General features: G+C 32.9%; 1 protein-coding gene across 1 annotated transcript in view; it reads left to right on the plus strand.

The window, feature by feature from the left end:
* LOC107030003 overlaps positions 1-16599 on the plus strand; it is a 38655-nt gene that overhangs the window by 11540 nt on the left and 10516 nt on the right. Inside the window, exons 3-6 of the mRNA XM_027911936.1 lie at positions 6490-6594; positions 7997-8050; positions 11949-12008; positions 15593-15658. Coding sequence (XP_027767737.1) covers positions 6490-6594; positions 7997-8050; positions 11949-12008; positions 15593-15658 — 285 coding nt within the window. The remainder of the gene's footprint in view (positions 1-6489; positions 6595-7996; positions 8051-11948; positions 12009-15592; positions 15659-16599) is intronic.

Consider the following 16599-nt stretch of genomic DNA (forward strand, 5'->3'; position numbering starts at 1 on the left):
TTGCTTATGGTAAAATAATTTTACTCTTCCTAACCTTATTCTTACTTTTTTATAATAAAATATTTGTTTTTAAGTCTATTTTTTGGTTCCTTGAAAATAAAGAAAACAATATTAATTGATCCCCTTTTCCTTGTATGGAAACTGACTGATTTCTTACTTGTTTAAATATGGTAAAGTAACTATTTTGGCTCTTCTTTATTCTTACTTGTTTATATTTGGTAATAACCTATTAATAATAATAATTTAAAATCTGATTTGGCTTTTCTATTTAAAGGAAAATAATATTGTTTTTCCTAATTTTATTCTTGTCATATTAGATTTCTTACTTGTCTATTTTGGTAAAAGATAATTTAGAATAAAGTTGATTTTATATCTTCTTTATTTAAGCAATAAATAATTATTCCTATCTTTTCATTTGCTTACTTGTTTATATTTCGTAATGGTATATTTTCAAAAATATTTCTGATTTGGCTCTCCTTTAAAATAAGGAAATTGGTATATTAATTGATTCATTTAAATATTTGTTTTCGATATATGATCCCCCTCTTTGCTATATAAATAAGAGACCTCCCTTTTATTATTTGACACAAACTCATTCACTCACTTTCATCACTAATTCTCTCATTGCTCATTCACTCTCACATCCGAATACTTGCACATATACTCTCTCCATTCTGAAAAAAATAAGAATTTTCTACGAAATATTCAAGTGCTTTCCTAAATGTGTTGCTATAGTGGTTTGGAAAATCTAGCAATACTTCTTTGTGGATAAACCTTCTGCGTAATTGGTTAGCTCTGTTTATTATTTTAAATTTTATTTTTATATTATTATCATTGTTTTGTGTTGGAAACAAAAAGGAAACATCCGAGTTAGTTTCCTTATCCTTTCTCCCTATGTGTGGTAATATGTCTATGCCTATGCTTTGTCCTTTTTAATTCTTCTGTGTGTTCTTTTTATATGTATATATGAGAGTAATTTTTTACCATGAGTATTTTATATTGCCATTATTTCTCCATTGTATATGTGTTACATTACCTCTTCTACCAGGTTTTGAACTTAGAGTTCAAGATGTTGAAGAGTCGCCTAGAAGAAAATTTTAGACGAAGCACTTTATTTTAATGTGTTTACTTGGTTCATATTTTTTAATATTTGTAAGACTTTCTAACTTCATATATGAAATATATTGGGGATCGTATAAGGGGAGGGGAATTATGTGTTATCTATCTTTTATCTAGCAAACTTTTCCGTGTTTGAAAACATGTCTGTATGTTTTGTTTTTACTTTCCAATCTCCTAGAACTCATGTTCTTAGGAATCACTAACTAATTTCTAGCATGCTAACTCATTTTGAAAGGAATAAAAGTTTTAAATGTCAATCTGTCCTTTATTTGTTAATGTGAATTTTTATTAATAAGTTTCAAGATGTTCACTTAGAACCATGCTTATGGGATCTAATTAAATAAGATTTTTCATTAAAGTCATTCTCTAATAATTTTCAGCATTCTAAAACAACATAATATGCTACTATTTTCAGCTATATGTAAAAGAACAAATTTCTGCATACATTATTATTTTGTGTTTCTTCCTAAAAATTGTCATACTAATTTTCCTAGAAAAAATATGTAAAAAAATAATAATTAATATTTTTCTGCATCATAATTAACCTCTTTTGCATCTAAAATCTGCTATATATTAATTTCTGCATTGTAATTATTTTTCTGTCTAAAAAATATTATTTTAACATTAATAATCAATATGTAAATCCATCAATGTTCTAAAAGCAATTTTCTGCATTTATAATAAAGTTTTTACTTAAAAATATTTTTCTGCATCTGTAATAAATCTATTGTCATCCTTAAAATAATTTTATACCTTGAAGAAAAAAAAGTCTATTGTTCTAAATAATATTTTCTGCCTTAATAATTAAATTTTCTATTGATTTGAAATATATATGCATGTGGGATCACTTCTTTACTTCTTGGAATCAAAAGATAAAAATCTTTTATAAATTTATGCTCACTTTAATTATTTGAAACTAAAATCTGCATCCATGTCATAATATTTGCCCTCTCATAATTAATTTTTTGTTATTATAACTTTGTCTGTTCGTATTCCACACACTAACATGAAGACCTTTCACAATTATGTGCTATATGTAAGCATGTCTAATTAAAATTTAGAGGCCAAATTGAAGCTTATCATGCTAAAATGACTATCTTGTTTGTTTGATTTGGTGTCTAGTAGGGTCTTATATTTATTTTGTCTTAACCCACCCTATTAAGAGTCCAATGCCTCTTGGACATTAAGTTGGGATGACTAGGTACCTTATAGGTACGAAATGCATGTGGTGGTGGGTAGGGGTAGTTGGCCCTTTGGAGATGATGACATCGACTCAGGCTTAAAAAGGCAAATTTTAGTTTTTTCTGTCCCTATACGGCAACCTATCGGAAAATAAAAAGAAAAGTTGAGTGTTGATCAAAAAGATCTCTTAGAGTCTCCCTTCCCTTTATCCCTTTATTTGATTGAAATTATGTTTATATGGGGTAGTTTAAAGCTAAGAATATAAATCATTTGCTTATTTATTTGTCCCTTTTATATCCTCTTGCTTATGTCTTTTTTAATTTCTTAGTATATATATTTTATTTATTGTTATCACTTAGACTCACGTGCTTAAATATTAAAATAATAATAGGAGCTACTTGTTCAACTTGTTATATCACACAATCTCGCATGTTAAATTAAATAAAAATGATTTTAATTGTTTAATATTACTATTACCTAGCCTTGTATATTTAAATTAATAAAATATTTTTAATTTTTCAATATTGTTATCACCTAGAAAGCATGTGAATTAAATAAATAAACAACGAAGTGATCTTATTTGCTAATTGTAACTCTCACATAAATTGCATGAGATACGGCCGGGGCCCACACTTGTGGACTTTAAGGGATGCCTAACACCTTCACCTCGAGGTAATTTGAACCCTTACCCATTTTTATGGTTCGTTGACCTTATCTACACTTAGTTAGGTTAGATAGGTTCCGTAACGCGCCTTAATTCGTTAGGTGACGACTCTTTAAAATCCAAAATTGCAGAAGAGTTTTGAGTTCGCGATAAAACCTGTTTGCTTAGTTATGCTTGTGATGAAATGGCATATTGACTCGATGATGTTGAACTTTCCTTGAGTTGGAGAAGGTAGTTCCTCCTATCGTTATGTGAAATGATGAGTTTAGTGCATAATGGGTTGTGGATGTAGCTCCTACTTCCTTGTGTTGCATTATTTATGTCTTGAGATGGAGTTGATGTTTCCTCCTTTGAAATGTGCATTATTTTTATGTTGCATGCATGATGTCCTGCGAGCATTGAGTCTATAATTTCGTAAGGTGTCTAAAGTGTCATTCAAGGATGAATGTTTTCAAGGGGGAGATATTATAACACTCCAGAAAATAGTAGGTGAAACTAGAGCCTAACGTGAAGGTTAATGTCATGAGATAAGGGCAAGGGCCAAAGGAGAGGACCAAAACAGACCACTCACCCTAAGACACTGCCCTAGTGACCACGACACGTGGTGCGGACCATAGATTGTGGTGTGTCATTGTAGCCTGCACTATGCTCCCGAAAATCTGCCAAAAAAAGGATCTTTTTCACAATCCACTTCAATTCTCATGGTGATTGACCATGGCTCCTGAGAAGGCTCGTGGAGAAGAGTTTGCCCAAAAGGAGAAATCTACCAAGTGGCCTAGTAACTTTCTCAACTTCACTACCGGGATCACGGCTTGTGGTATTTACTACTACTCGTGGATCCCTTCATGAATATGAATTGGGAAAGGTATCTTGTGTCTTAAAGTAGCCTAGATCAAGTCTGTAGGACCACGAGAGGGACCATAACTCGTGGTCTTGACCAAGACTCATAGAGCCCCTCTGGGTTGCCTTTGTCTAGTGAGCTTCCTGCTCTAATTTCCTAGACACTGGCTCACCTTCATAAGGGTACCACGGATCGTGCTCCTCACCATGGCTAGCGATGGTGGCTCGTGACACTTGGGCGTGATCAATTAATGAAGGGTAATTAAGTCATATCCTTTTTTAGTTCAATTAAGTGAGGTTGTTTTGGGTATTTTTAGGGGTAATATATAAGATGTTTTAAGTCAAAATTCACCAAAAAAACTAGTCATTATACTAAAACACCCAAATCAAACAAAAAGTTCTCTTCCTCTCAATATTTCTCTCTCTAAAACTCATAAAAGAAGAAAGGTGGAATTGAAACTAGTGTTAGGAGAATTCAAAGGTTTATCAAATTTCTTAGATTTTTTTAGTCATATTATGGTGGTTTTTAATCTATTGGTAGCTTTCACCCATATAATCCCTTCAAAAGTTGATTTCAAGCTTTCAATTTCCCCGAAACCTAGGGTTTTAAATCTAAGTCATGGGTTCTCTTTCAAAACATTTTCATTATTGATTTACGGTTGATTATTGTAGATTATAGTTGAATTGGTGATAAATTGTTGATTTATGATGAAATTCCACCAAGAAACCATGACTCCCCCATATATCTAAGTTATGAATTCATAATGTGCGTTGAAGGATTACAGAAGTACGTCAATTAATTATGTTTATGTTGATTGATTTATTGAATCATTATTTTCCCCTAACTAATGTAGTAATTCTATATGTTTGGGTTGACTTTGATATATGGCCTTGAAGGGAAAATTATGAAGTATTGTAAATAAAGATGAGAATTGTGTATGAGCTTATGATTCACCTAGAGAGTAAAGATTCTATTTATTATTGTGTAATGGTTGTATCATTGTAAGACCATTCTCCCTCTACCCTTACACATGACTATGTTTGAAATTTCTATGACCATGATAGTATTGTTGTGTTGAATGAAAGGCTATTCTCATGAATACACTATTAATATTATGTGAAAGGTTTACTCACATATTAACGGTTCTAATGTTTAAAGGACATTCTCACCTAATAAATTTATGAGCTATCATGACACCATGTTGGTTTGAGTACCAGTGCATTCTTTCAGGATTATGAACTTAAATGAATACTTAACAGGAATTTTAAAGTTTATAACTCTTAGCGTCGAGTGGATATGAATATGAGATGGATGTTTTTATGCTAGTTAGTCCAGCTTCCCCACATAGTTGTCTCATGAGATAGTAATCTTTTACATTAGAAAATACGGGTATCTAGTAACAATCTCCTTACCCCATATCTACATTCCCGCATAGGTTTTTAGCTAGTTGATGCACCTAAAATTTTGTACATGATTTCTACCTTAGGCAAGTAGGATTTCTCTTTTTGAAGTGGGGTAATATGTCGGATTCCATGTAGCTCACATGGTCTATATCAATTAAGGCTATATTTCCATATATGAAAAGAACATGACCTACACCAATGATTTCTTAAGAAGTGTACTTAGTGTGTCTGTAGGGGGGGGGGGTTTATGGGACTTCATTTATCCATTGCTTAAGTAGGCTTTGGAAAGGGGTTATAGGATGGTTTCCTTATGCTACTAAGATATGTGAATTTCATGTATGACATGAATTTTTGCTAATTATAACTTCATTTATTATAAGTTATGAATATGAATTTTTCCTTATCTATGAATGTTGTCTAATGCTGAGGTCAAGGTAATATATGTAGGATTTTAGTGACCTTAAAGTTGTACTTGGCATTTGGTTGGGTTATGGAATCTTTCCTTTGCATTTCATTAGTATAGATTTGGGTTTTTTTATAATTTAAGTTATAAATGCATCATTTCAACTAAATATCTTGTTTGAGCATGTTTTAAGGATTTTAATGCATGTTCCGGTCGTTGAGGTATATTTTGCCTTTCTAGTAGAGTTTGGATTGACTATTCTTCCCGCTCGGTGAGTCTTCATGGTTAGAGCACAAAACTTATTCAATTTTAGATTTTATCTTACATCTATTTTAGAGAATATATTGTTAAGGGTTACGACTTCTGTTGCAATTCTATTGTAGAAGATGGCTCATTCACATAATGTCTAGACTCTTACTTTTGATATTAATAAGAAGACTTTGATTGTAAAAGTTTAAAATTCTGCATCATTTTTTATGTTTACTGTTATTCTATGTTCAGGAACAAGCTAAAAACTAAAAATAATCATTTTTGGGAAGAAAGGGAAAAATCTAGAAAATTTTCTAAGTTCAAGAAGTGAGTTTTTGTCATTTTCAAACGGTCATAACTCCTAGCTCAAGATGAGTTAGAGGTATTTCTTGATATAGTTAGAAACCCTTGGAGATATTTTTCCAATGCCGTTGATTTTGTGCATTTTCGATATCATTTGAGGGAGATATGCTGTCGGAAGTTGGGCAATCAGATTGAGGAAGGTACCAATCCGGATTTAAGGAAGGGCAAACTAGTACTTCAACCAATTTATTTCTTATTTTGCTTTAGGGATTTATTTGGGGTAAAAATAGCTTTTTTCAAATTATAAAGTTTAACTTGCGCTCAGGGCTTGGAGAATAATGAAGAGAAGAAAGAATGGGAGAAAAGTCAAGGATTAACCAAGAATGCTAAGAATTTGCGTGTAGAATCTGTTGGGGTGATCCCTATCAAGGTATGTGAGATCTTTTGTTTTGGGTTAATTCATCTACACACCAAACTTGTTTCAATTCAATGGTTTCGGAAATTTTTACATGATTAGAAGTGAATTCTTGATGAATTTTGTACCATCCCTATTGGTTGAGTCCTTTCGATGCCCATTCATTATTGATTCATAATTTCCAAGTTTTTTTTCCAACTTGCATCTAGTGTGTATTGAAGATATTGATGGTCCTAAGGGTTTAGGAATAGAAGTAGGAGGATTAGGTGATTTAGGATCAGAAAACGAGAGAAGAAAGACGTTTAGATGCATATGGGTATCACCAGACGTAGCACGCCCCATCTGCGCCATAAGGCATAGGGCAGCGCACCTACAGTGTGCCACAAGGGTGCCTCAGACCGACATATCTGGCGCAGTGCGCCCCGAACATGCCCAAATCGGTGTTTTTCACCCACTTTTCATAGTTTAGCCTTTTTACGCCCTTCTAAGGTATTTAATACCTTCTAGTAATTCTAGTTACTTCAAATAATTTCTAAACACCTAGAAATAACCAAAGAACATGAACCATAACCTTCAATCCATAATCTAGTTATAGGAGAGTTAAAATCAAAGTTAAAGAAGTTAAGAGTGAAGTCTAAAGTTAAAAACCTAATCCAAAGCAAAGATTTTAGAGGCTTTTAAAAGTCTTTATTTAACGTTTTAACATCGTTTTAAGTCCCAAGTTTCAATAAAAGTAAAGAGTAAACAGGTTGAAGTCTTTCCTTCAACAAATATAAGGGAACTACATATTCCCTAAGAGTTGATTTAAGACTCGAGATTCAAGTTAATCAAAGAGTAAATAGATGAGTTCATTTCTAAAAAGTTATAGGGAACTAAGTATTCCCTAAAAGTTTATAAATGTTTTCAAATTTTAAGTTAAACGGAAACTAAGATTCCCAAAAGAGTTTTTTGAACAAGAAAAGGGAACATTGATTCCAAGAGAGCTTTTTAAAGCTAAGTGTTGAGAAATTATTTCAACCCAAACAAAGAAAGTTATTTTTAAAAGCATGAACCAAAGTACATTTTGGGAGTAGTATTGAGCACCGATGTGGGGATGAGAGTTCATGTTAAATCAGGTCTCCATGAAAACCATGTAGTCATCATGGGTATTAACGGATCATACTTTCTAGATGATCAAGTCAATTAAGCTAGTGGATCCACTAAGTTAAGAAGTTCTATGCGACGGCAAAGTATAGGACAATTGTGGCAGCGTGGGCAATACGTTGTATCACCACTTCGGCTCATAGTGGTGGTTGTCGGTTAGAGAATCTCCCATAGAAACTATATTACTTTATAAATAAGTAAAATTGAGTTTGTTGTTTCATTTTCTTTGACGAACTAAGTTTTTACATTGATTTACAAGCTTTTTATATTGCAGGTGTCTTATTGTTTTATATTTAATCATGTTATTAATGAGTTGAGCAGTGCCAAGGTAAGTGATTTTTCTTACTCTTTTCAAGCTTAAGTTGGGTTAGCTTTCTTACTTGCATACTCATACAATCAATATAGTAATGCCTATTGGAATGCATTGTATCATTATAAAAATGTAGGTGACCGGAATCAGCATCATCTAGTGCCTCGTTGATCCAACTGAGCACTAAAAGTAAGTGGTGAGCCTCCTTTGCATTCTTGAGGACACATTTACATGCTTTTCAGTTTTCTTTGTAGGATGTTGTGGGGTCTGTCCCAACATCCATCTTAGTATTATAGAGGTTTCATAGACAGTCAGAAATTTTAGTTTTAAGTCTCTTTTTATTTGCATAGCATATATTCTATTGTGATACTTAACTGCCATTTTGGCAAATACATTTTATTTAAAGTTATCTTTATTAGAAGGTGAATATTCGTAAGCAAAGAGTTTTGGCTTTTGAACAAGGGGGAGATGGTGTGTTAAAGTATCAAGGTAGATTGGTATTAACTAGGGTGGGTGTACTCCAAGAGAGGATTATGGAAGAAGCTCATAGATCCAGATATTCAATTCACCCGAGTTCCACAAAGATGTACCGCGAATTTGAGAGAAGTAAATTGGTGGGAAGGTATGAAGAAGAACATTGTTCAATTCGTTGCCAAGTGCTCGAATTGGCAAAAAGTGGTAGTAGAACACCAGAGGCCTAGAGGGTTGGCTCATAATATAGAATTTCCGGAATGGAAGATATAGATGATTAAAATGGACTTCATCACAGGCTTGCTAAGGTCTGGCAGACAGCGTGATTCAATTTGGGTGATTTTCAATGGAATGACAAAATCATCCCATTTCATTCTATAAAGACCATTCATTCGGCATAGGATTATGCAAAGTTATACATCTAGGAGGCGGTGAGACATCATGGAGTCCAGTTTTGACCATTTAAGATAGAGGTGCACAATTTAAGTTCTTGAACTCTTTCGAGAAAGGTTTGGGTTTAAAGTTTAATTAAGCACATATTTTCATCCTCAGACAGATGGGAAAGTAGAGCACACTATCCATACCACAGAAGATATGCTGAGGGCTTGTGTGATTGATTTCAAGGGGAATTTGGAAAATTACCTACCTCTCATTGAATTCTCTTACAACAACTACTACTATTCATGCATCCAAATGGCTCCATATAAAGCTCTTTACGGGAGAAGATGTAAATATCCTATTTGGTGGTTTGAAGTTGGTGAAACAGGCTTGATAAGGCTAGATCTAGTTCATGGAGAAGGTAAAGGTCATTCAAGAGAGGTTTAAAGCGGCACAGAGTCCTCAAAATCCTACACATATGTTAGGGGAAAGCCATTGGAGTTTGAAGTGAATGATTAGGTATTCATAAAAGTTTTACTCATGAAGGGTGTTATGAGGTTTGGTAAGAAGGGGAAACTTAGTCCCCCCACATATTGATCCTTATAGATATCAAAGAGAATTGACAATGTAGTTTATGATTTGGAACTAGCACAAGAGTTAGCAGTAGTTCATCCGATATTTCATATATCCATCTTTAAGAAGTGCATGGGTGATCCTTAATTGATTGTACCATCTGAAAATGTTGGAATTAAGGATATCATATCCTATGAAGAGATTTCGGTTCAGATTTTAGATCGCCAAGTTCGCAAGTAAAAAACAAAGGAGGTTGCGTCAGACAAGGTCCTTTGGAGGAACCAATTTGTTGAAGAAGAGACTTGCGAAGCTGAAGAGGATATAAACAAGAGATATTCACATCTCTCTGAATCCAAAAAGAATGCAGATTAAAGTACTAATTATCTTCTTAATAATAAACTATGAGCAAGCATGTTGTTACTTGCTTTTGATTATTTAGAGTAAAACTTGAGGTTATTATTCTTAGATTAACGAAAGAAATCTCATTCGAGGACGAATGTTCCAAACGGGGAGACATTGTAATATCTCATAACTCTAAGTATCTGAGAATAAGCTCATAAACTAAAATAATCCCTTTTGGAAAGAAAGGGAAAATTTGGAAAAATTTCTAAGTTAAGGAAGTGAGTTTTGGTCATTTTAAAACGACTATAGCTCCTAGATCAGGATGAGTTAGAGGTATTTCTTCATAAAGTTGGAAAGCCCTTGGAGAGGTCTTTCTAATGCTGCTGAGTTTTCGCATTTCTCGATATTGTATAAGGAGATATGCCAATCGGAAGTTGGGTTATTGGATTGAGGAAGGTCACAATCCTGATTTAAGGAAGGGAAAAATTGTGTTTTCACCAATTAATTTCTTATTTCATTTTAGGGATTTATTTTGGGTAAAAACAGCTTTTGTCAGATTAGAAAGTTTAACTTTACGTTTAGAGCTAGGAGAAGAGAGAAGAGAAGAAGCAAAGGGAGAAAAGTCAAGGATTCAACAAGAACGCCAAGGATTTGCGAGTGGAATTCGTCGAGATTGATCGCTATCAAGGTATGTGAGATCTTTCGTGTTGGGATAATTTAGCCACACCCAAAACTTGTTTCAATTCAATGGTTTTGGAACTTTTTACATGATTAGAAGTGAATTCGTGTTGAATCTTGTCGAATCCTTATTGGTTGAGTTGTTTGAATACCCATTGATGTTGATTCGTAAATTCCAAGTTGTTTTTCAAGTTAGATCTATTGGGTACTGAATCTATTGATGATCCTAAGGGTTTTGGAATAGAATTATGGAGGTTTAGGCGTTCTAGGATCATAAAGCGAGAGAACAAAGACGTTTAGGCGCATCTAGGTAGCACCAGGCGCGGTGTGCCTCACCTAAGCCAGAATGCCTGGGGCGGTGCACCTACTGTGTCCTTGAAAGATGCCTCAGACAAACTGGTCTAGCGCAGCTTGCCCCAAATGCACGCCTTTTTAAGTCCGTCTAAGGTATGTTAACACCTTCCAGTGATTCTAATTACTTCAAATGATTTCTAAACACCTAGAAATCACCAAAGAGAAGGAATCATAACCTTTTATCCATAATCCAATTCAAGAAGAGTTAAGATCAAAGTCAAAAAAGTTAAGAAGCTAATCCAAAACAATGTTCTTAAAGACTTTCAGAGTCTTTTCTAAACGTTTCAACTTTGTTTTAAGGCTCATGTTTCAAGTTAAAGTAAAGAGTAAAAAGGTTGAAGTCTTTCCTTCAAAAATATAAGGGAACTAACTATTCAGTAAGAGTTGATTTAAGACTCAAGTTTCAAGTTAAGCAAAGAGTAAATATTTAAGTTCATTTCTCAAAACTTATAATAGAACTAAGTATTCCCTAAAGGTTTATAAGTGTTTTCACATTTCTATTAAGAGGAAACTAAGATTTCCAAAAAGAGTTTTGATCAAGAAAAAGAAACATTGATTCAAAAAAAGCTTTTTAAAGCGACCTGTTAAGAAATCATCTCAACCCAAAGAAAGGAAGTTGTTTTTAAAAGCATGAGCTAAAGTACATTTTGGGAGTAGTATTGCGCATCGATGTGGGGATAAGAGTTCATATTAACTCAAGTCTCCATGCATACCATGTAGCAATCATGGATATTAAAGGGTCATACTTTTTAGATGATCACGTAAGTTAAGCTAGTAGATCCACAAAGTTAAGGAGATTTATGTGATGGCAAAGTATATGAAAGTTTCGGCAGCATGGGCAATACGTTGTATCACAACTTAGACTCATAATGGTGGTTTTCGCTTAGAGAATCTCCCACCTAAACTATATTACTTCATATATAAGTAAATTTGAGTTTGTTATTACATTTTATTTAACGAACTAAGTGTTTACATTGTTTTACAAGCTTTTTTATATTGCATGTGTCTTACTACTTTATATTTGATAAAGTTATTCATGAGTTAGCATTCAAACTTCCATACTCATACAGTCAATGTACTGATGTTAGTTTTCCTACATCGTATCATGATGCAAAAGCAGGAAACCAGGATCAGCATCATCCAGCACATCATTGATCCAACTGAGCACTCGAAGTTAGTGGTGAGCCTCCTTGCATTCTTGAGGACACATTTACATTCTTTTAAGTTTTCTTATAGGATATTATGGGGTTTTTCATAACCTCCATCTTAGTATTATAGAGGTTTCATAGACAAATAGACAGTCAGACATTTTAGTTTTGGGTTTATCTTTATCTGCATTATAGATACTCTATTGTGAGAACTAAGTGCCATTTTGGCCAAGATATTTCATTTTAGGTTATCCTTATGAGAATGTTTCTTGATTTAGATTGAGTTAAGTATTCGGTTGAGTTAAGTAGGTCATGCCAAGGGTCTGCTCAATGTTGGCAATAGTGATTGAGTAACTGACATGTTAGGGTGTAGACTCGGGGCGTGACAGTATGAGACCCCTTCAAGGTCGAATACGTCGTGTACATCTAGGGGGTATCCCTGGGCCGTGACATAAACTGATGGTGAAGTGTTAATGTAAAGAAATGAAAGCTAATTAGAAAGTCAAGGACATTATCAGGAATAAAGAAGAAAACAAGCTTATGAAGTTTAAGATAGGCAATCCTGGTTATCGCCAATACCGCTCAGCGAACTGTTGAATTACTGTTTAGCTCGCCCAATGTTCTAGTGTGCCAGCCCTAAGGATGAACCTACTTGGCGATAGAAATGGGCAGTTGGAAGATCGTTGACCTACTCAGTGGCATCAACCTTAATCGCCTAATGTCAAAGAACCCCTGAGGAGTGAGAGCCTATGAAAACTGGTGATGGACAGGATCCCCGACCTTGTTGGCAAGATCAACTTACTTCGCCTAATGAACTTGAAGGACAAAAATTGGGAAACTATAATTTGAATTTTTAAAAGAAAAAGAGTTCGGATTCCGAAAGTCTGTACAACATTAGTTTTCTTTTAGTTTTTTAGATTCCTTTGTTAACTTTTAAGCTTCTGTGACTTGGTTGAGGGAAAAATTGGGTTTATTATTTAATTGTATTGAAGCATTGGAGAATTCGAAAACGATTACTCATCTCATGGCTTATATAGTTGGTAATTGTTTCTCTTTTTTAATGATGTGTAGCTAAAACCCCAATTATTGGGGTGTAATCATAAAATTATTGGCTTAATTAGCTTATGGGTATTGTTGTTTACTAATTTAAATGCTTAATGAAAGTTTATTTAATTGATGGTTGTTGATTAATCTATGAATTGAAGTTGCAAATGCAATTCTATCTTAGAGTTCTTTGCTTTCTTGAGAAAAAGGTTTTAGAACCACTGTTTTCAATAATGATTGTAGTTATTGGGTTTATGTGGGTTCAGCTTGATAGAGTGAATCCTAAACTCAATTCTACCTATTTAGCTCGACAGAGTAGATAAATTAAGGTTTTGGACTTTTATATTGTTAAGCTTGTCGAGGTTGGAGAAAACTCGATTGAATCATAATTGTTGTTCGAGAGAAAGATATTATTTTACATATAGTCTAGCCTACCTACTGATATTTAGCAATCTTTGTAATTTTCAATTACCCATACAGAGAATTTAGTCTTTAATCGATCACATCCCAGGAATACATCTTTAACTTGTTGATTTCCCTTGTTTTCGTATTTTTTTAGCTGCTAATTAACAAACAACCCCCCCCCCCCCCACCCCGATCTCACATTTTTTGTCACTCACTCAGTTATCTAATTTAATTCGATAATTATTGTTCTTCTAACCAACTAGATCATATTGGTAACTTCATAATTGAACTCAAACTTGTACTGCTCCCTGCGGGTTCACAATCATCTCCACTTGGAATGGGATGAGGTGTAATTGAGCATTTATCAGTAGGATCTAGGAATGATTAATAGTTTCTACCATTCTTTACAACATTCTATAATCTGTAATTTGATGAGTATGATTCATGAGGATAAATTTTAAATCTTATTTGATTTAATTTAATCTGTAGGAATCAGAAGGAAAAATTTTGAATTTAAGTTCTTATGATATTTTTTATGCATTTAGTTTATTGACCTATGGGAGTAAATTTGTTAGTTAATTTAATTTAACTTAATGAGAAGGAATCAAGAGGGTAGATTTTAAATTTTAGTTTTTGTGATACTTCCTAAGTTATTCAATTTGATGAGTAGGAGTAAGGACCTAAGAGGGTAAATTTTGCATTATAGCTCTTGTGATATTATCTTAAGCATTTAATTTGATAAGTAGGATTCAAAAGAGTAATTTTAGACTTTCATATAATTTAATATGATGAGTAGGAGCCACAAGTTTGAATTTAAATTTTATTTAATTATATTTGATTAGTATGAACGAGGTAAATTTAAAATATTCATTATTGTGATATTTTCTTAATCGTTTTATATTGTAAGTATTTTATATCTCGACTATTTTTAGACATTACATTATTCTTATGTATTGATTCTCAATAAAAAAAAATTCAATCTAGTACATAAAAAATTAAATGATTTAATAATTAATAAGCTTAAAATTTGTTAAATCTTCACATGCAAAATATCACAAACGAGTATTTCATTTAATTAAATATTGAAGGTGCTTACTAAAATATTATATGAATTAAAATCACAATTTGTTGATATTTCAGGAGCTAAATCAAATACGCCATGTCACAACATAAAGTTAAAATGAGTTAAAAATATATTTGACTCTTATAAATAATTATTTTACTCTCAATTCAAAAAGTTTGACAAAAACATGAAGGTCCAAATTTAAAAGTCAAATCACTTCTACAAAGGATCTATAATGGAAATTCCTCCATTGATTCCATTCTTTCCAACTCAATTCCTCCATTCAATTATGAATAAATAATGAAAATCATAATTCTTGGTCATACAGTTTCAAGAAATTAATTCAAAAAAACTCAAGACTTTAAATCAAGTTCTTCTTCGAATCTCTTAAAGATTCTTCAAGAACCTTCATTTTGCAGGTATGTAAGGCTATAATAGTGTTGGACAAGTTTTTCCTCACACCCTACATCCTACATATACTTTTAAATCAGTAAAATAATAGTATAGGATTCAATCCCTAAATTTCAGTGTTCTTGAGATGAGTTGATTTTGAGTTATTGAGTTCCAGAACATTTTTAAAATTCTATTCCTAATCTTTGAATTGCTATATGTTATGCATTGAGAACTTGAGTTGAATTCGTTCATGTCTATACTTCAACATAAACCTTATGAATTTATTATTATTGAGATGAATAGTATCATTGAGTTCTATGTTCTTGAGTTCTAAATTGTTGAGTTCATAGTATTGAGTTTTCTATATTATTATTGAGATCCTTGAGTTATGTTGTTCATGTATATATTTCAGCATAAACTCTATTTTGAGTTATAAATTTTGAGAATCTTTTAAAGCAAATATTTATTACAAATTCAGTGATGGTTGTCGGTCAGAGAATACCCTGATATATCACTTATTACGATGATTTCATAGATGAGAAAGTATTTTATAAACTTGAATTGATTTAACTCTTTTATTTCTTTATATTCAGCTTGAGTACATTTTTATCTATTCCAGTCATTCCATATAGTTATTTGTTATTCGACTATATTACATAGTCGTACATTAAATGTATGCATGTCTTTCACATGTATCTTTTATTGATGTAGATACAGATTCTTAGGATCCTTAACAAGAGTCTGTTGAGATCACTTCATCTGCTCGCAAGCTTTTGAGTAAGACCTCTTTGCTTTTGGAGTCTTCCAGTTTATGAGTAGTAAGTATTAGTTCTTTTAAGGAGTCATGGGTATTGTCCCAACACCCATATTTGTATAGTAGAGGTTTCATAGATAGACAATTTTTGGATATTCAATATATTCAACAATGTTTTAGGATTTAGTAAGTTGTTTTTTAATGTTTCTTTCAATTTGATGTTTATGTATGTTAAAGTTAGTGTTCTTCTTGTAGTTATCCATGATAAGGGTTCTTTTGGGGAACAATAATGCTTCTAAGTACCATCCACGTCCAGGGTGTAGGCTCAGGTTGGGACAGTTGTGAAGACAACAATAGAATCTAGTGAAAATTGTGAAGTGCTTATCATGGACAATTCTTAAATTTCTCAGCGAGAAACACCATCCTAGATGTATGTGCTATCGACAACGTGTCAAATATCTAAGTGATGAAGAATAAGATGCTTCTAAGAAAATTAAGGGGGTTTGATATCCCTCTGCAACTAAGGAGTCTGAGGTGCAGCATTCCTCCTATGAAGAGAGCCTGCAAAAACATATGATGAAGATGAGACTGCAAAAGGACGTGTTGATCTTCCTTCAGATGTAGGGATTTCTACTATGACTGAGTCGAAAATAATAAGATATGCAAATCAAGATTTAGAGATTTTTACAATACAAAGACGAGTCCTACTTAATGGTTGGGAAAGTATGGGTTGTCTTTGATATCGTGGATGCCATGCCTAAATTTTATGCAGTCATTAGGAAGATTTTGTCTCCTGTATTTAAATTTCTCATAACATGGTTTGAGCAAGAGCCGCTTAACAAGTATTATTCTAATTGGCTGTCTGAGGTTTTTCAAGCTTCTTGTGCTAAGTAAAACTAGAAAACTCTGACGACATTGAAGATCATCCTATGTTCGCACATTTGGTATTTGATATAAATAGAAA

Source organism: Solanum pennellii, chromosome 9 (assembly GCF_001406875.1).
Source record: "Solanum pennellii chromosome 9, SPENNV200".
Classification (NCBI taxonomy): domain Eukaryota; kingdom Viridiplantae; phylum Streptophyta; class Magnoliopsida; order Solanales; family Solanaceae; genus Solanum; species Solanum pennellii.